The sequence below is a fragment of the Rhinolophus hipposideros genome (genome assembly GCF_964194185.1).
Source record: "Rhinolophus hipposideros genome assembly, chromosome: 12".
Lineage (NCBI taxonomy): Eukaryota > Metazoa > Chordata > Mammalia > Chiroptera > Rhinolophidae > Rhinolophus > Rhinolophus hipposideros.
In genome coordinates this window covers 61,816,004-61,835,559 of record NC_138058.1, presented here as the reverse complement: position 1 = coordinate 61,835,559, position 19,556 = coordinate 61,816,004, and the positions used below count along the sequence as shown (strand labels likewise).

Here is a 19,556-nt window from a genome sequence, read left to right as displayed (position 1 = left end):
AGTTATTGCAAATGTATTTTCCCCAGAGGTTACAAAATACTGCTTGAAAGGGACACTAAAAATAATAATCGCTGCCTTACTTACTGAGTGCTCACCTTCCCTTGGCCTTTCCCTAATTTAAGGTGTGCTCCCTTTGGTCAGGCACCCTTAAAATCCACACCCACATATTCTGCCCAGTCACCCCTTTCCAGCAGTCTTCGGGAAATTTAAAAATTCATTTCGAGTCTGATTACCCAGCTGCTGATTCCGATTCTGCGCCTCAGCCTCTGGCTCCTGTTTTTGACTCGCAGTCACAGGAAGCCCTGGTGGGACCTGGAGGACGAGAGCAGAGTGTTTTCCTGAGGCAAGGGGACGCCAGAAATCATTCCTCGGGCTGTAGCCCTCCATCATCCGGATAAAAGGTCAAGTGTCTTTAGCATTAACTTACATGACCTCAATTTATAGAAAAGATCAAAACATGGGCGGTGTGGGGCCGTGCGGTTGAAGGCCCCACGTGCGCGGTCGGAGGGCGCGTGGAGCCCGCGCTCCCTTCCTGCCCGGCCTCCCCGTCGGCGTCGCGGGCGGAGGAGAGAAGGGTAGGGCGTCCAGGGCTCGGGGCTCGGGTTTACACGGCACTGTAATCGGCCCTTGAAAGGACGCGCCCTCAGCCTCCCTGAATACTCAGTGGCGGCCGCGCTGCTTCCGGCACGTTCACCGGCCCCGCCCTCCGCCCCGCGGCCTCCGCCCCGCGGCCTCCGCCCCGCGGCCTCCGCCCCGCGGCCTCCGCCCCGCGGCCTCCGCCCCGCGGCCTCCGCCCTCCGCCCCCCCCACCCCTGCCCCGCGGCCTCCGCCCTCCGCCCCCCCCACCCCTGCCCCGCGGCCTCCGCCCCGCGGCCTCCACCCCCCGCCCCGCGGCCTCCGCCCTCCGCCCCCCCCACCCCTGCCCCGCGGCCTCCGCCCCGCGGCCTCCACCCCCCGCCCCGCGGCCTCCGCCCTCCGCCCCCCCCACCCCTGCCCCGCGGCCTCCGGCCTCCGCCCCGCGGCCTCCGCCCCGCGGCCTCCGCCCTCCTCCCTCCGCCCCGCGGCCTCCGCCCCGCGGCCTCCGCCCCAACGCCGCCGGGACGCCCGTGACCCCCGCGGGGAACGGCGCGCGCGGCCTCCCGGGGACAGGCCCTCGGCGGCGCGGCGGGACGGGTGGGTCGGCGCCCCCGCCCCCGGCGGACCCCGCGGCACCACTTTCCGAGCCCAAAGGCCTTGCTCTGCCGCTGTCACCTCCTCACTGAGTCTCCTCAATTTGCTCTCTCCCCTCAGGGATTCTGGTACCGATGGCGGCCACGAAAACGTCGACCTGTGGTGAACATTTCAGGCCAGAAAAATTAAAAGAATGGCCAGAGCCCGAGTCAGTTGCTTTAATGGAGGTAAAAGCACCTGGCATCTTGGGGCATTATTTTGGTGACTGGACATAAATCCCTTGAGATTAAGAACTATTTTGTGCTAATAACGGCTGTAGGCCCAGCCTCAGAACAGCGCCTGGCGTCCACTAAGGCGCTCAGAGAATTCGTTGGGCTGGAAGGGCCCGGGATCAAATTTGGCCACGAGTGTGGTGCCCCTGCTCCCCGTGGGCCACCGAGGGCCAGGGCAGCGACAGGGCGGGCCGCCGGGGGGGGGGGGGACGCAGCAGCCCCCGAGCTCGCCCCGCCCCGCAGGACAGGCCCGGCCTGGGCGGCCAGGTGATTCCCGCTTCTTCAGGGTCTGGGAAAGCACTCATTTCCTAAGGACACTGCATTATTTTAGATGGTCCTATGATTTGCCTCGCTGAAAGAAAAGCTCTTGGATGGTGCCTTTATTTTGCCTCCTTTGCTGTGGTGTCAGTAAGAGTAGTGGGACACAATATTTGTGTTGCACAAAAAGCTGTAGAGTTCAAAAAAGTGCTGCTAGAAATCATTAACATCTTATTTTTTTCTGGCAAAATCACAAAGAAGGAGCTATCAAAGACAAAAACTGTCTATTTCCTGAAACAACAAAAAAAGGTGGTTTGAAAATCTGACACATGACCAACAGAACATATAACATTTGCTAATGTTAACAGAACGGCTAGAAAACTGTTATTTCCCAAGATGCTTGTCAAAGTGTGTGTTTCTACTAATTCAAATAAATGGATTTATTTCTTCTAAATTTGTAATATAGTATCGGGAAAATATTTGTTTTACATGGTTTTCCAATTGCCATCTTTAAAAATAAATGTAAGAAGGCTTTAAAGCAAGATTCTGTTTATATTATCAAGGGAGTTTTATTTTGGAGAAGACCCAAGTAGCTGTCTGAATATCATTTTACATTTCATGTGAAGCTGTTAATATATGGGCAAAAATACAACTCTCCTTTTTGAGATTTCTTGGATTCACAGATTTGGTATTTGAGTTTGGGGTTTGTTTTGTTTTGATGCACTCACTGTGACAGAACTGAAAGAAGAGCCAGAGATTGAATAACATAGTTGTAAGAACCTGGGTCATTTTACACTAGATAATTCTTTTAGGTAATAGCATTTCTCTTCCAGATGCTAGATTTGTATTGTCTTTCCATCTGTTAAAAGCTGAAAGATCACTTCCTAGTGAGGATTTCAGTGTATCAGCTTTATCCAGACTCATAAGGGAAGAAAGCAGCAAGTTTCTAGATGTAAGACAATCTTGGTTCTTGGCCAGGAGCTGCCACTAACGGGCTCTGTGACTCTGAACAATTTGAATGAAATTTAACGTGCTGTAGTTTTGGGTTATAAAGAGACCTAGTAGAAGTCAGGAAACTTAAAGGGTCCTTTAAAACACACCTATTGAATTCCTGAAAAAAGGATTCATTTTATAGAGGATCCTTTAATTAGTAAGTTTTCTTGGTATTTTAAACTATGACTTAATGGTATGATGTAAGGAATTTGTTTCAAAATAATCTGGGTGGGGAGGCAGGAGAGTGAGTAGGGATTTAGATGAAACAAGATTGACTTGAGTTGATAGTTGTTGAACCTGAGTGATGGGTGCATGAAGAATCATGTTTGAAAATTTCCATAATAAAAAGTTACAAAATATGCTTTGAGGTACAGACATTAGATTTACACTATAACGATTGGTAAAAATACACTGAATTTTGTCTTAATGGTTTGTTTCTTCAGGATTTACATCCTAATATTCAATTCTGTAATTTTAGGCATTAGCTAGAGAAGACATTGATGAAGCTGTGCACACAATATTATTTAGAGAAAATTATGTTGTGAAGGTAAGAGCTGGCTACAGATTGTGGATTCTAAATGTGTTCTGGGTAAGCAAGAGCGATGCAGAGCAGCGAGGCCCAGCAGAAGTTACTAAGTCAGAGCTTTATTTTGCTGGAAGAATGCATCTCCTCTGACTCATTCATTTATGCTACATACATCTGAGATTGTGCCACTTCCTTGCAGGGTCACTAAGGGGTCGGGATTCCCAGACCTATCCCAGAACTGAGAGATCATTCTAACTGCTCCTCTTTGAACTGGTACTGAATAGAAATTCTTTCTGACTAAAACTTGCCTCCTCTTCCCCTGTTCCCACGTTGCACTGGGATATTATAAAGCCACCAGAAATGAATTAGTATTTAAGGGTAATGACCAATCAGTACTGATAGTCATTATGGAATTAATAAATTTGAGGGGGTTTTAATTTTAATACATGGGATTGAAATTCAGGGTTATATGAATACTTTAACATTTGTATTGTGATTTATATAAACTCACATATATTCTCATTTGAGTGTTAAAGAGGTAGGTGGGATTACTCTTCCTGTATAGATTCAGAGAGAGAGAGATGTGGGAGCAAGTATAGTCCTCTTTCCACTCTACCAATATTGTCATAGCCTTTACTGATGAGGCAGGTTAGGGACACGGAATGGGTGACAAGGGAATGCTTTGAAATCCTGAAAAAGAAGTAGGAGTTTCATGAGTTAGCATGGTTTGGATATGGTTTAATCCGAAGGCACAGTTGTGGTTTAGAACTTTTCATGGGTTCTTCCTGCTCTATGTTCTCCTGTTCTTTCTGAACTTTATTCTCTTCTTCAATTATTTTATGCTAGGATTTTGTAACCTGAATGAGCTGAGAGCTTTCCCCCCTTATTCAAATGACAGTAAGTGGAAAATTTCTTAATAATTTGTTTTCCTTGTTTGTATCACTTCATTAGAAATTGGATACGTATTTTCAGCATCTGGACATTTTTAAGGAAAGAAGAAAAGAGATGTTACATAAAAAATGGATTGAAAATGTTGCAGACCCTCTTCAGGAGAGAATTATGAAAAAAGTAATTTCATATAGAGGGTTGGAAAAAACAAAACAGGAGAATTTTGAATATTTTTTAAAGCACACAAATAAAACGGTACTTAGTTATTTTTTAATAATGTATACTTTTTTGAAGAGTTAGGTGAACATTTTCACTGATTATGAAAATAGTCCCAAGTTTATTTTTTATTTAAGATGAATTCATGGAATGGTAGTACAGCCTACTATATTTTTAAACCTGGAGTTTTGGGTGGAAGGGATAGACTTGGAACTAGATTTATCAGGAATACTTTGAGGTAAATGTTAATAGAATAAGTGTCTTAAACTCGAAGGACCTTTATTGTTTACTTAACAAGAAATTGAGGGGTAGGTGGTCTCATGGTGAGTTCTGATAGCATAACAATGTCGTTAATCATTCAGTTTTTTTCCTATTGTTCTCTTCTGCTCTCCTTCATATTTTCAGTGTCCCCATCACCCTCACATTTGTAAACACATTTGGTTGCTTACAGCCCTAGGTGTTAGGTCTGTGTTCAAGGCAGGAAGAGGGGACAAGGAATGGTGCCAGGGGACCTTTTTCTTATACCTCATCCTCTAATCAGGAAGCAAAATGAGTCTCCAGAAGCTCCTAGCAGATTTCCCCTTAAGTCTCACTGGCAGTAACTGGGTCACATCACAAATCCTAGCTAGAAGCAGGGCCAAGAAAGAAGTGTGTGGCTTTCCAATTGCTACAGTAAGAAGTGGGCAAGGGAGAAGGTGATTCCATGACTGTTGAGTCAACCAACTATTAGGTGGAGGGACCACTAGTTTCTATACTCTGTTCTGCAGTTTGGTTTTACAAAATAACAAGGAAATATTGGCTTCTCCTTTTGAAGACTTTTCTGTTTTAACTTTGAAGTCCAGAACCTCTTTTGAAATTCAGGCCCACCTAAATTTCCAGGTATTTACTAGAGATCTAGAGTAGTTTAACTGGAATGTTAGAGCATTTAAGTATATTTACTGGGCAAAAATTTCTGGACATGTACTTTAAATATTTCCTGAAAACCCAAGAGGAAGAGTGAAAGCATCCAGGTCTCTTTGAACCCAAAGTGCAAAGTCTTAACAGCTGTACCCATGCAAGTATAAGACGGGGAAGCCATACCTTAGACAAGCCATGTGTTGACGTCTGACTGATTTTGAATGACAATAATTCAACGTGAACTGGCTTCCAAGAAAGCATGTGAGTTCTTAGGCTGTACTTAGATTGGAGGCACCCAAGTCTGTCCTCTCCACCCTGTTGTTACTGCGTCACTCCTGATTCACACTGTAGAGGGGACCTCACCCGTTGCAGAACCTTTAGAAGAGGGTGGAGGCTTGATAACACTTCCTAGAAGAAAAGTGGAAAGAAATATGGAATATTTAGCCCAAGGAATTGATGACACAAGGAACAACGAAACCTTTACATATTTCAAAGGCTGACATGTGAATGATAGATAGAGGTATTTTTTTATTGCTTCAGGGGAGAGAACTAATATCTGCCCCTCCAGTGACAAGGCAGATTTCAACTCTGTTTAAGGACAAACGTCCTTGTGGTTAGAATGATCACGACTGTACCTGCCCAATGGAGCAGGACATTCTCAAAGTAAGGCTGGTTGATGACTTTGCATGAAAACTGGGTGCTTACTTCTCCCAGAGGTGATGGACTCACCGCAATCTATCTTCTGAGGTTTGCTCTAGCTCTTTGAATCTCTGATTTTATGTAAAAAAATGGAATAAAGTACTTGGATTTTTGAATCTTGCAAAACATTTGTATGTAGTGATTTGCTCTTAGGTGTACTGTTTTGTTTTGTTTTTAAAGGAAATTATATTTGGAGACCTTTATGATCCTGAAGTATACGATCCTTTTAATATGACAAAAAAGGACCCACATTACGGAAAGGTAAGGAAGTTTCTTACTTTTGTTTGTTTATTCTTAGAAGCTCTGGGGTTGGGGAGACTTCCCCAACTTCATTTTAGAAGTTGTACTTAGTCTGTATTCATTAAAAAAGAAAAATCCACAAAAGCATTTTCCCTGAATTTTAGAAGGGGAACCCAAAATAATTCTAACCACTGGGGCATTTATACTGTGAACAAGGCGTTCGTGTGTGATAATCCATTCATTCATTTATTTGTTCATTCATTCACTACATTCAGCAAAATAAAAGCCCAGGAGGCAGTGGAAGACAGCAAGTACAATGGGGTGTGACGAGTGTGTCACAGAGCCAGCACAGGGAGCACTGCCTCAGGAAGCAGAGCTCCTTTCTGCTGGACGTGGAAGGAGGGATGGCAGGAAATGCTGCCAATAGTTGGGTTTGTAATGAGTCATCACCTTTGAAACTACCAATACAAGTTGAAACTTTGAGATACAGGTTTTCGTGTTGAACTCCTGTGTAGCAGAAGTAGCCACCTGATATTATTATTCAATAAAAAAGATACATGTGTGGCTCTGAAGAGAGGAGCGGTTTATTTTGCTTTGCCCAGAAAAACCAAGGTGAAGATAATTGTTATGAAGACAAGAAGGTTCTTTTGGCTCTGGGAGACTGACCGAGTAGTGTTGAGCCATCACTGTGCTGCCTCGCTTACTCAGTAACTGTTTACCTCGAAAACAGCAGTGGGTCAAGGTGAAGTGTGTGGAAAGTAAAGACGGGAAAAACGGTTCCTCTATCTAGAGCCTATAGCCAGGAGGGGAGAAGGAAAACCACCGTTCTGTACAACCTCTGTGCCCCGGCTGGCCCCTGACACTCACTGGCACTGAGGTTCACCTGCCCTCCTGTTCTCCGGCCCTTAGACTGGAGGCCAGCTCTCCCAGGAGGGCACTGTTCCCAGGCTGCTTCAGAATGCTGCTTTGTGCTTCTAAAGCATCCTGAGCTGATGCCTTTCATAACTATTGTCATTGTGTATGACTTGTCTGTCGAGATCCCTGAAGACCTTGCTGGCATGTGGTACACGGTGGCATCAGCAAATATTTATTGACTGATGCAATGACAGAGAACTCGGAACAGAAGCGAGTCTCTTCTATTTGGGTGGCCCTCCCTCCATTCAGCCACTTAAGGCTCAGTGAAATTTCCTAATGGGAAGTGGGTGACATTTATCCTTCCCCTGCTCTGTGGGTTGACATTATTCATGGGTCCTTATTCTTGGCTTCTTTGGTGTCCAGTAAGGCCATACTTGAATGCTTCAGACAGATTCAATAAGCATAATAAAAACTGCAGTTGAGTCCTTTTTCTTGTAGGTTACAGTCCCACCATTTTGTGATCCTCTGTTTAGAAGACAGCAAGAGCTAGATGAAGAGAAGAGAGCTATTTTTCAATATAAGACAGGTACTTTGTGATCACTGGGCTTTCTTTTTAGAGACGTCTAATTGTTAAATGGTTTCCTACCCCAAGAGTGACTGGAGTTGACTTTAATAAGAGAGTGCTAATTTAGATTTTTAAAAAAATCTTCCTGTAGGAAAACAATATACTTCAAAACAATTTAAAGAACTAGAGAAGGCTACGGTAGATGCCAAACTGCCCCAGTTTGCATTCACTGCACACAGTGTGATTCCAAAAGAGCGGCATAACGCTTCAGCAAGAGCTGTGAGGCGGAAACCTCTGAGTAAATGCAGGTAAAGATGAACTAACCGATGGTTTTCCTGTCTCCATAGTTTTGCCTTTTACAGAATGTCATGTAGTTTGAATCACACAATACATAGTCTTTTTCCAGATTTTACTTCATTCCCAAGGATGTTTTCACCAGATTAAGAATGTTAGGTTGGTAGTTATTTTCTTTCAACATACAGTGGTACCTCAGTTTTTGAACGTCTCCGTTGACGAACATTTAGGTTTATGAATGCCGTAAATTTTATGGATCTATGGTATCATTAGATAGTAAAATTCATGCTAACTTTGCAGTTTTAGGGGTTGATTTTAAAGGTCTGGAACGGATTAATTCATTTTGCATTACTTTGTATGGGGAAACTGCATCTCGGTTTTCGAACGTTTCAAAACTCGAACAATCTTTCGGAATGGATTACATTAGAAAACCGAAGTACCACTGTATATCCCACTGTCTTTTATTCTTTTCCATTGAGAAGTCAGCTGCAGTCTTACTGTTGTTCCTCTGAAGATAATTGTCATTTTTTCTGGATGCTTTTAAGATTTTCTTGTTGTCTTTGATTTTCTGCAGTTTTATATGATGTTTCTAGATGTAGATTTCTTTGGATTTATCCTACCAAGAATTCGGGTCTTCCTGGATCTGTAAAGTGGTATCTTTTATCAGTTCTTGGCAGTTCACAGTCATTTTCTCTTGGATTGTTACCTCTGCCATATTCTCTCTCTTCTCTTTCTGGTACTCCAGTTAAACATATTCTAGATTTTCTCACTATATCCTCTTTGTCTCTTACCCTTACATGTATATTTTCCATTCTTTGTGTCTCACCATTTTTTATTCTAGATAATTTACTAATTAGCTCTTCAGTTGTGTTTAATAATCTGTTGTTAAACCCACCCACTGAGCTCTTATTTTCAGTTGTTTTATTGTGATAATTCTAGCATTTTTAAAAATTCTTTTTCAAATAGGTTTTGGGGAAGGCGGTCTGTACTCAGGGCCTGGAGGGTCTCTGACCCTATTGGGGAACCTATCCCAAGGGCTTGAATTGCCCACCAGGGGGAGGGAGGTGTTCAGAACAAAATTAACTACCCACCTGCCAGGACAGCAACCAGACCCAGGAGGAAAAATCTACCAAAGATATGCTGGGAGCATGGAGGAATCAGCCTCTGCCCTGGTACCTGATGTTGTAAATGGAAAATAGCCAGAGATGCCAACTCATTCCTGAAGAGTCCTGTCTTCTCGGAATTATTTCCATAGTTACCCAGTGACTTTAAAATTATGACTTTGTTTGGTAAGTTTTCTGCTGTTTTCTAGTTGTTGGAACAGGAGTGGTGGCCTGTGCAAAGTTCTAAATCCTACACAAAAATGGAAGTCCTGTCATGCTTTTCCATTGATGTTTCTGTTTTATCCTCCATCCTGAGTTTTGCTGGAATAAACAATGCTACTTTGTTTCTGTTTCCCCTAGTATTTGGAAGTTTTATGTTGTATTTCTGGTTTCATGGCTTCTTTATCAATTTTAACAAACATTTTAATTTAAGCATTAATAATTATAAATCTCCCTATCTCCCAGCAAGACACTGGCTTTATTTCCTCATCTCTTCTCTAGCTCTTCAGCCTTTGTGGTCACAACTTCTTAAATGATATTCCTCCCTTCAGTTTGGTCTCCCGCAGTGGACTCTGCAGCTAGCAGTCTGAGGAATCTTTTTGAAGTGATCAACCTTCCCCAAATGAAAACCCTCAGTAGCTTCCTATAACCCTTACAATAAAGTCCAAACTCCTTAACATGGCACATAAGGTGTTCTCCGGACACTGTCACCCTTTCTGACTTCTTCTAAAAAAAAATTTAAATAAATAAAAATCCCCTCCCCCTAAAGAAAAGAAATATAAATAAACCACAGAAATCTCTGGGTTAAGTCAGCACGTTTACAACTACCTACCTGCCAGGTTGTTTCATGCCTTTGCAGCTTCCGTTTATTGCTGGCCATCCCAATCCAGGCAGGAGAGGGAATTATCACATGGGGCTAGAGCCCTGCATTTCCACCTGTCTTTTCCCACCACACATGAATATGGAAGGACACAATCATTCAGACCACAGCAGTCAGGAGCACAGCCAGGCCACCTGAGGGGCCAAGAAGAGGCCAGTCCTTTTCTCTCTAGGACCATGCAGCTTTCCTCATAGCCACTCTCTGTGAGCCTGCTTCCTTTCTCTTTCTCTGCACACCAGCTTTCTCTGCCCTCTTATGCATGTGCTGGAAAATGGATACCCCAGTCCTGCCTGACATTTTGGTTTGGATGCTGTCAGGCTGCCTAGAAGTCCCTCTGTCCCAATTACAGCTCTAGGGACTGAGGCCTGGACCAGGTGCCACAACCACAGCCGGGGAAGGGTCACGTGGTTCACACTCTACCTAAGGTTGTGCCATCATGGGTGGGGGTGGGACAAACTGATGGATGGACAGCCACCAAGTGAGTCTACTCAGTCTTTCCTTTTCATAAAGTGAGTATTGAGTTTGCTATATTAATTTTCAGACAATTATTGAATGGTACAACTCTGTACAGAGTTGACATCAATTTTTTTTCTACTTTTTTCTTTGCAGTCGTGAAAACCCTATCTGTGCAGAAAAAATATATTTGCCTGATAAAGAGACTACCTCCCTAAGTCAGACTATTTTTGAAAGGCAGTTTCATTCCTCGAAGCTCAACCAGGAAAACAAAAGGGATGAAAAGAAGGGTCTGGTGAGCAGAGATATGGGGAGAGCAGGGTTGTCACAATTTGACAACACCCAGGAGTGAGCAGGCGTTGATTTCAGAATCTGACAGAGCCCTCCCTCTTAGAGGGGCTCCCAAAGGCAGAGCAGGCAGTAGCCAAAGAAGGAATGAAAAAGAGGAGGCAGAGGAGGTTTGATTCTATGCAGCAGAAATGGTGGGATGCCTCTGGACTCACGTGTGCTGCACAGACACGGAGCCCTTCAGCAGGGGAGCATTGCATGAGGAAACTCAGAAAAAGAGCACACTCTGGGACCCTGAACCCCACTTTTGGGGACTGTGGCTGTACAAAGTGAGGGAAAACCTGGCCAGAGGGGATCTGCCCTCCAGGATTTCCTCAGCTCTTTTTCTCTTCTGCCATTTTATACTATTTACTACTTATCATATTCATACCAAACCAAAAGTGTTGTTACTTATTTATTACATCCACACCAGACCAAAAGTTTTGTTCTCCTTAGTTCAATCACAACAGGTAGGAATCTTTTGAAATGAAATGAATACTAAAAAAAAATTAGGGCAGAATGATCGTTTAGCTCTATAGAAGGTATTTTAAGTGCAGGAATTTTCCATGCACACATTTCTTATCCAGAGCTCACAGACTGGTTGGCAGAGCTTCTCTACCGCTCATGGTCTATTTCTCCTCCCATCCTGTCTCCCACACCCTGTACCCTAAAGCCTGAGAGTTAGCATGCTTCCAGGGAAGGCTTCCCAGTGTTTGGCAGGTAATCGGCTGGTGACCTGTTTTGGGATCACTGCATTTCTCCTTTCCCCAAATGCCCTGCCCCTCACCTCCACCTCTGGCAAAGGATGAGGGGCTATTTCTCCTCTCTAGCTTGAAAAACCAACTCTACCTAATCCTATTGTTCTCCCCAGTCTCTCCAGAGAGAAACAGATTCTCCTCATATGGGAAGTGACCGCTTTCCTTAGCCATGTCCCCTGAGCAGGACTGTATGTGAGCACAGGAAGCCTCTGTCAGACCTGAAATGACTGCCGTCTGTGCTCCCTTTTGGTGGGGCAGCCTACCTGCTGTTACCAAGAGAGCCAAAGGTGGAAGGGGTTTGCAGACAACAGAAGTTTAGTTTTTGCTCGTGTCCCAGCACTGGGTGGGTCAGCAGGTTGGCAGGCAGACTCTTCCTTGCAGACTTCCACTCTGGCTGACGGAACTTTTACTGTCTTCAGCACCTGGCTTCAGGCTGGCTCTGGGGAACTCACTGCTGTCCACCTGAAAAGGGAAGAGATCATGGAGGAGTCGTGCCTGAGAGTGTGGGTGGGCCAGGTTCCGTACACGCCACTGGCGAGGACCAGGCATGGGGCTGTCCCTAACTACAAGGGGCGGGCACGAGGGCCAGTAGCCACTGTGTGGTCAGGGCACAGTGGCAGGGACAGCAAGCATTCTATGGACAGCTAGTCATTCCTGCCATGTTATGAGGTTAGTACTGTGTGGAGCCCAAAGACTTGGAGAGCCTACTCTGAGCATGGCAGAAACCAGACAGAGTGAGGGAGAGGTGAGCAGAAGGCTGCTTGGGAAGCTGCCTGGAAAGTCTGCGCTCCAGCAGGAGGGCTGAGTGGCAGGTGGGATCCACTGGGGTGACACTCCCTGCCCCTGTAAGCCCCTATTCCTTCCCCTACACTCAGCAGTTCTCTTCTGTCAGTAGGTTCCAGGAACCCGACAGCACAGACCACGATCCTGGGCCGCTGGGGAAGGCCAGCAGAGACGTAGGCCCCAGCCTGTGGAAAGAAGAGTGATGACAGCAGACGTCCTGGCCCAGCACCTGACTTCCCTGCAGCTGGGGGTCAGGCAAGGCCGCTAGGAACTGTGCCAGCCGTAGGAGGCCATTTGTAATAAAGCCTCGCTGAACTGAGTTTGCAGCGTCTATACAATGGTTAAAACACTGCCTATGTTTTCTCTCTCCAGAAGTGGAAAGACATTGCAAGAAATATCCAAATAATAAGCTACTATTTATTGAGCTCCTGTTGTGAACCAGGAACTGCATGACGTATTTTACATTCATTTAAAAGTTTTCACAGCAAGAGAGAATTATCTCCCAGTACGTGAAGCTCAGAGAGGTTCGGTGCCTTGCTCAGGGTCAGTTGCCTGGCTTGAAAGGGAATGTTTTATTCCCAGTCCAGTCTCTCTGGTGCCAAAGCACAGGGCACATCCCCCAGGGAACCCTCTCCTCACACCTGTCAGACTTTGTAATGTTAGTCACACTGCTCAGAATTCGGGTCCCCTTTCTGAGGGTGGAGTTATTCCCCTCCCCTGCTGTGGCATCTGGTCCTGAAGGGAGCGGGCCCTTGCGGGGCGTTCCTCACATCTGCTCAGCCCTTCCCCGGGGATGTAAGTGGCCTCAAGACGCACCTTCTGTCCCGCGTCCTTCAGCAAACCAGCCTCGTGTTTCGGTCAGGAGAGAACTTGACTTCGTAAGGGGCAGAGCTGCGTTCCTAGGTCAAATGGGGACTGGAGTTGCTGTGAGTACTGACATCACGTGTCCTCTGTCGTGTCGCACGTTGTCTGGGTCACGTCCTGCAGGCTCCCTTGTCCTCCATCTGAAAAGAACCCTGACGTATCTAGACAGGGAGAAATGGCAGCAGCCACAGTTCATCCCAGTGAGACCCCCACAGTCCTGGGAAAAGGAGTACTCTGTAGCTCTGGTCACAAGTAACCAAGTCACAAGGCAGAACTGGTTTGAAACCTGCCTGACCCATCAATGACAGCCTGTTGCTTTGGGAGTCAGCCAGTCAGACGCAGACTCGCTGCACGTGAACCCACTGCTGCCTCCGGGACCAACACCAGACTCGCTTCCCCAAACCCTATAGACCAGCAGTTGGCTTTGCTCAGCGAGGCTGTGTCTGACCTGCCAAAGTGTCCCTTAAATAGGCAATATATTAGTTTGTTTTGGTTTCGGACATTGAGTGGTATCTCTTCAACACTGGGGCAAATTTCTTTTATGTCTATGTTTTAACCAATCACTGCCCAGGATCAATACTTGGAGAAGTGATGGATTTAAAAAAACTCGAACATTCTGAATTATGGTTTTCAGCACTCCTTTGCCCAGTGATATGTTTAGACAGAAACAGGAGCTTGGTGGAGGGACGTTTGAATATTATGCCTCCAGCTCCTTCCGAAGACCCGCTCCCTGAGAACTCAGGGCTCCTACAGCCGACATGATTCTTTCCAAAAGACATTCTCCTCCCACGAACGCCCGTTAACCCAGGGATGTAGTGTATAAGGCCTTATTTTTTTTAATCAACTTTTAAAACAAATGTCACACTTGAAAATTCAGAGGCTGAGCGAGTAGCTCTGAGAGGTGAGGATGTGGCTCACAGGACAGTAAGGGGTGGTGGTGGGGGGACAGGTACTCCTGGAGCTGGAGGGGCTGAGGGGCCGGCTGCTGCTGCTGAACATGTGTGCATTTCTTTACTCCTGAGTCAACCCTGAGGTTTCTACTCAACCAGGCAGGAGAAGGACTCAAGCTCCCACAGAGGTCATCCAGTCAGGCCACCAAAGCCACAGACCCAGAAACTGGGTGAACTTGCCAGTCACAGCACAAGTCAATGGCAGAGTCTGCAGGAGGCTCGGGGTCTCCTGGGCGCCCCCCTTCCCACCCTGTCCCCACTGGCTGCTCCCACTGTCACAGGAAGGAAATTTGGTTCCATTAAAAGCAACCTCTGAAGTTACCTTTTAAGAGCCTTTCACGTAGAAAGTAAATCAGTCAAGCTTTGAGAGAAGTCACATTCATGAACTTACATATTTATTCTCTTTCTGTACATATTGGCAATGATAAAGCTTAAAGATGCACGTCCTATGAAATATGCAAAACCAAGGAATTTACATAATAATTTATACTTCAGAAAATTAAAGTTGAAAAACATCTTCTGCATCATTAGAGTTCACAGTATTTAAAGTAAATCAAGCTTTTCCCCCTTAGATTTCAAACTATATTGTCTCAGCAGAGGATGATAAAATCTAATCAGGAATAAAATGATCAAGTTTCTGGTTTGTATTCAGTGCATGAGTAGACACTATTTCGGTATCAGGCTGTTCCTGCACTGAGGCTGCAGCATTTCCCCCCAATCCTTCACCTCCTGAGTGACGTGACCCAGCAAAGGTCACGTGGCATGGAATGGTTACAGCATCACCAAAACCACCCACAGTGGACACATTCAACCAAGTGGTAACGTCTGGTGGTCTGATGCCTCATTTCCACATAATACTTTTTACAGCCCTGAAAATGGAAACCCTGGCATCTAAACACAGCCAAAATGTTAACACTAATACAAGGCACTGTGCTATGGGGTTTGGTTTATTTATAGGACAGATTATGTTTGCATAGATCGCTAGAGATTTAGTGTGCAATAAAACAGAGGGGCCCCAGCGTGCGTGGTCTTGTGATGGATGAAGGTGAGTGACTGACTGACGCTCCTTCCGCCTGGGAGCAGCACTGGCATCTTCTCCAGCCCCAGCCTAGTGGGCAGGTCCCCGAGGTCCCTACAGGAGAGTTCTTTGCTGGAAAAGCTGCAGGTCTAAGCGGACCCAGACCTCCCCGGTGGGGACCTCGTGCAGCAGGAGGCGGCGGGTTATAGGGCCTTTGCTTTCCTGTTCTGTTCGAATTTTTGCCACCGGAATTTCAGTACGACCCAGGAAATCTGGTGAATAAACATGCGAGAGTTAAAAGTCTTCTTCTTTAGAAAACTGTTAAAAAAACTACCACAGGAGGAGTGTGTGAAACAGGATTCAGACAACTTTCAAATTCAAAACAAGTAACTTCTGGTTAATGTTTGTTTGATACTGTGACTGGAGGCTCCACAGATGCCAGGAGGGGAACTGCCCCGTTGGAATTTGCGTCTCTGGTTAGATAATGGCTCACCCATTCTATAGGTGCCAGGAGGAACAGAGAGTGTTATCTATGTAGGGAGTGACAGAAGTCAAAGACCCGAAACACACCTGAGGCTGTCCCCTCCCCTGGGAAGGCACCCTACAGGCCGCCAACATGAGCTGCTGATGACCAAGGGCCCGTGTCATTTCCCTTAGGCGTCGTGGGGCAGAAATAAGGCTGAGCTCCCTGGATCGAGACCCTAGGGTCTAGAGTGTTGGGGAAACTTCAGATCCCCTGACCGAGGTATACTTTACCATCTGGAGAAAACTGGTCTCTGTCAAACATGGTGAGACACAGCACATCTTGGTAAAGATCCTTAATAAAGAACTGGCAGTTAAAATTCCACTTGGGATTTAGTGTGTCCTGGAGGGTCCTGGTGGTGTAGCTCTGGGAGCCCATGCTGATTTCACAGTACGGATTGCTCTTCCCTGAACAAAAACAAACCGAAGACACATGTGGCTGCGTAGGTAAAATGAGTGACATCGGGGCCTTCCTTGAGCAGAAGCAGGACCCAAGCTGATGTTTGTCTACAGACCAGGCCGCTGCCTGAGGGCCCACATCGGCTGGGGGTCTCCATGTCCCCAGTGCTGATGGCATCACAACCCTGGGAGCAGCCACATGGGCGTGAATGCCCCAGCCGCACCCCACAAGCCTGGGCAAGTGTCAATGCTACTTGCTTTGTGCCTTCCCCACTTAGAAGCACTGAGGTTTGGGGCCGGGACATGGGTGCTTATTGGGAAGCAGAGTGATGATAATGTTGGGCCAATAACCATTTTAATGACTTTTAAAATCCTCCCATTATTCAATGCTCAGAAAGAGTGGGGCCATTCCCACATCTGTTGAACGAAAGAAGCATTTACCATTTGGTTTACAGGCTTTTAATTCTGTAGCTTCAATGACATGCACCATCAGACGCCCAATGCCTGATGTCTTCTGAGAGCGAGCTACAGAAGAGAAAGACAGGTCATGTCAGTTTCTTCTCTGAGGACACACACAGCACAATGACAACACTGCGTTGTTCACACTCACAGTCCATCTCCTAGCCCACCCAACACTGCGCAGCTTCCCCTGCCACTGCGCTGGGCCCAGCAGTCCAGTGTCTGGCTGCTCTGTGCCTCTGCCTAGACCGGGGCACCTGCTAGATGCCAGTGTCGTACTCATCCTTCAAGATGCAGGTCCAGTCTCACACCTCACCTCCCAGACCCCTTCCCTCCTCTGTGCATTCATTATTCAGGACTTCTGAGCATCCCACGGCCGGCTGGGCCTGCGGTTCCATGTCATGTCCATCTCCTCTGCAAGGAGGAGCCATTGTACAGCACAGATTGTTTATTCATCCTTGTATTAACCCCTCAGCTGCCTAGCAAATAGTAATGTGTACTTATAGTCACTCAGTATTGGACACTTACTAACATTTATTGGATACTTACTTTGTGTTGGGCATGAGCTAGACCACTACATAAATTATTTAAACTGTATGGTTACCTTCTAAGGTAGCTCGTTAGGACTGCCATCTCCATATATGAGAAAACTGAGGCTTAGAGGGACTGAAAGGCTCAGGACACAGAGCTTCTAAATGGCGGGGTCAAAACTTAAGCATCGGATACCAAAGTCTATTTTCTTAACCACTCACCATAATTCCAATGACATGTAAGCAGTTCAGCTTATAAAGCAGTTTCACTTAAGACCTTGTACTATTTACAGAGGTCCCAAAAGCGCTTTCAATATGGAGAGAAATGAGTCAGTGAACTCAAGATTATCTTGGCAAATATGAAGTTAGTTAAGCAGGTTTTACCCTCAGGGGTTTAAAAACTACCCAAGAAAAAAGGCTGCTTGGTGAGCAACTGAGTTTTGAAAACTCAGGGAAGTTGAACCTTGCCTGTGAGAAGGGGCCCGCCCCCCAGGCCGCCCTCGGCACTGCACTTGCACTCAGTTCCCTTTGAAGGCAGGGCTGGGCCCTATTCACCTTGTAGGCCTGGTTGAGACTAGCATGGGGCCTGGCACAGAGTAAGTAGTCAATAAATGTCTAAATAATTACCCACGTGGAAAATGCATAACAATACATACAGATATGGACGTTAAGCAAACCATGGGAAAACTCTGATTTACATCTTTGACAAATTAAGAGATCACTGTAATGCGTTACAAATGATTCAATCACTGATTTTTCAACAGCAAGCCTTTAAAGTAATATCAAAACACGATTCAATTAGCAAAAGCTGATTTACACATACCTTTCAGGAGTACATAACAAAATAAGGGAAACCTGAATAAAAAAACACATAAAGAACTGCAACTATAGCAGCCCGGAACCTAAGTGGGGGGCTGGGCAGGGAAGGAACGCCTGGAGGTGGGGCTGGGGGGCAGGATCTTAAAGGTGAATTGTTCAATTAGGCAGTGGGATGGGCCCTGCCTTTGGGGTAAGAACTTTGTCCTTAATTTGGGAGGCGATAGAGAAGATGCTAAGGAGAGAGATACTGAGAGCAGCCCTGTAAAACGAATACTCCAGAAATGAAGGGGATCGGTGATGGGACAGTGGGGGGTACCTCATGCTATAGCTTGGGTGGGAGATGGGAGGGTCTTAATGTAGCTGTGCCACTGGGAAAGGAATAGACCTCGCAAGTGAAAAGAGAACAATGGAGAGAACATATGGGACTTGGTGCTCACTAGAGTAGTGTGTGTTTGGGGTGGAAGGGGGCAGATAGCACATTTCCAGTCCAGGTGACTGAGGATGACATCCAGAGATTTTCAGGAGCAGCTACTTCTGGAAGGAGGCCAATTAATCCCACTGGAGATGCCACTTTGTGATGCCCAGGAGAACCCAGGAGAAGTCCAGCAGATGTATTTGTAGAGTGTGGGCTCAGGAGAAGGCAGCCCAGCCATGACCAGTGAAACTGGGATGAGATAAGGAAGGGAGACGGGAGAGGCTCATGCAAGGGCAGAACTCCCACGTGGGAGGAAGAGGAGCTAGGAAGGAGATGAAAGAAGACTCAGAGGTAGGAGGACCCTCAGGAGTGTCCTGGGGTGCAGGTGGAGGGAGGAGCCTCAACTTCCTCCCTTTAGGTGCAGGGAGCTCGAGGATGGAAGTGTGCCCAGCCCTTGGTTAGGTCACTGGTGCTGTGTGTGCAAGCCATCTGCACACTGATGGGGACAGTAAGTGCAGAGACAAGCTGGTGACTGAGGAGGAATCAGGGAGACGTAAGGTCCAGGTCCTGGTGATGAGGGAGAGGGAGGACGGGCGGGTCTAGGGGGAGGGGCAGGGTAAGGTTGGGGTGGGAAAGGAGGATAAGAGTGTTTGTGAGCTGAAGGGAACAGGCCGTAGAGGTGGAGTTTGATGGAGCAAAATGGATCACGCAGAGGTGGGGTTGGTTGTGCATTGAAAGGACCCCCCTTCCTGGAAACAAGAGTGAAGAAGGGTGGGTGGGAGGGACAGAGACTTTGCTACAGAGAGAAGGGAGGTGTGGGAGCTCATATTGGATGACCCCTCGCTGTGTAGTAAGTGGGTGTGGGGGGCTCAGGGAGGCGCCCAGAAGGTCTGAAACAGCTGTGGGGGAGAAGAGGACAGCAGCGCTTGAGCTGGGCTCTGCTGTCTGATCCACAGCTTTCATTCCCCGTTTCCCCCTTCCCTGAAGGAGCAGGAGCAGAAGCCTGTGTCCTGAAGGTAAGACCCCACTCCGTCCTCCAGGGCCCCTGGTGGCTGGTTCCAACCCTGCAGGGCACGACCCACTACCTTGATAGGCCTTCTCCCGTTTCTTCTTCTCGGTGTCGATGTACTGCTCAGAAGCCGCCTTGATCTTCTGGACCCACGCAGTCCTGGAGGAGAAGCAGAGCACAGCCATGGGGCGGCTTTCCTACACGCCTCACAGGTCCAACCAGGAGCCCAAGTATCTGCACCCATCTTCTCTCGTTGGCTAACCTCCTCTTGAACAAGTTTCCAATCACAGACTTGATATTAGTTCAACTCAAAGACTTGTTTGCTAATTGAGGATCGAACTGAGAATGTCTAGACAGCTCTTGACCGCTGACAAAACAGCAGGCACTTGCAAGG

At 46.7% G+C, this 19,556-nt stretch overlaps 2 protein-coding genes across 12 annotated transcripts in view; one reads left to right on the top strand and one right to left on the bottom strand.

Moving 5' to 3' along the window:
• Nucleotides 1-1,255: 1,255 nt before the first annotated feature.
• FAM228A (family with sequence similarity 228 member A) lies at nucleotides 1,256-12,445 on the top strand (the record flags this gene model as incomplete). Its single annotated transcript, XM_081068855.1, has 8 exons — nucleotides 1,256-1,397; nucleotides 3,172-3,240; nucleotides 4,171-4,362; nucleotides 6,100-6,180; nucleotides 7,513-7,600; nucleotides 7,731-7,887; nucleotides 10,445-10,604; nucleotides 12,290-12,445. The coding sequence occupies exons 1-8, from the start codon at nucleotides 1,305-1,307 to the stop codon at nucleotides 12,443-12,445; spliced, it is 996 nt and encodes a 331-aa protein (XP_080924981.1). The 5' UTR covers nucleotides 1,256-1,304.
• A 1,911-nt stretch (nucleotides 12,446-14,356) lies between these two features.
• The window catches only part of ITSN2 (intersectin 2), a 122,218-nt gene continuing 117,018 nt past the window's right edge, over nucleotides 14,357-19,556 (bottom strand). For all 11 annotated transcript variants that reach the window (XM_081069455.1, XM_081069446.1, XM_081069453.1 and 8 more), the window contains 4 exons: nucleotides 19,239-19,321; nucleotides 16,372-16,455; nucleotides 15,766-15,939; nucleotides 14,357-15,281 (listed from right to left, as the gene is read on the bottom strand). In XM_081069455.1, coding sequence (XP_080925581.1) covers nucleotides 15,124-15,281; nucleotides 15,766-15,939; nucleotides 16,372-16,455; nucleotides 19,239-19,321 — 499 coding nt within the window. In that variant the 3' untranslated portion in view covers nucleotides 14,357-15,123. The remainder of the gene's footprint in view (nucleotides 15,282-15,765; nucleotides 15,940-16,371; nucleotides 16,456-19,238; nucleotides 19,322-19,556) is intronic.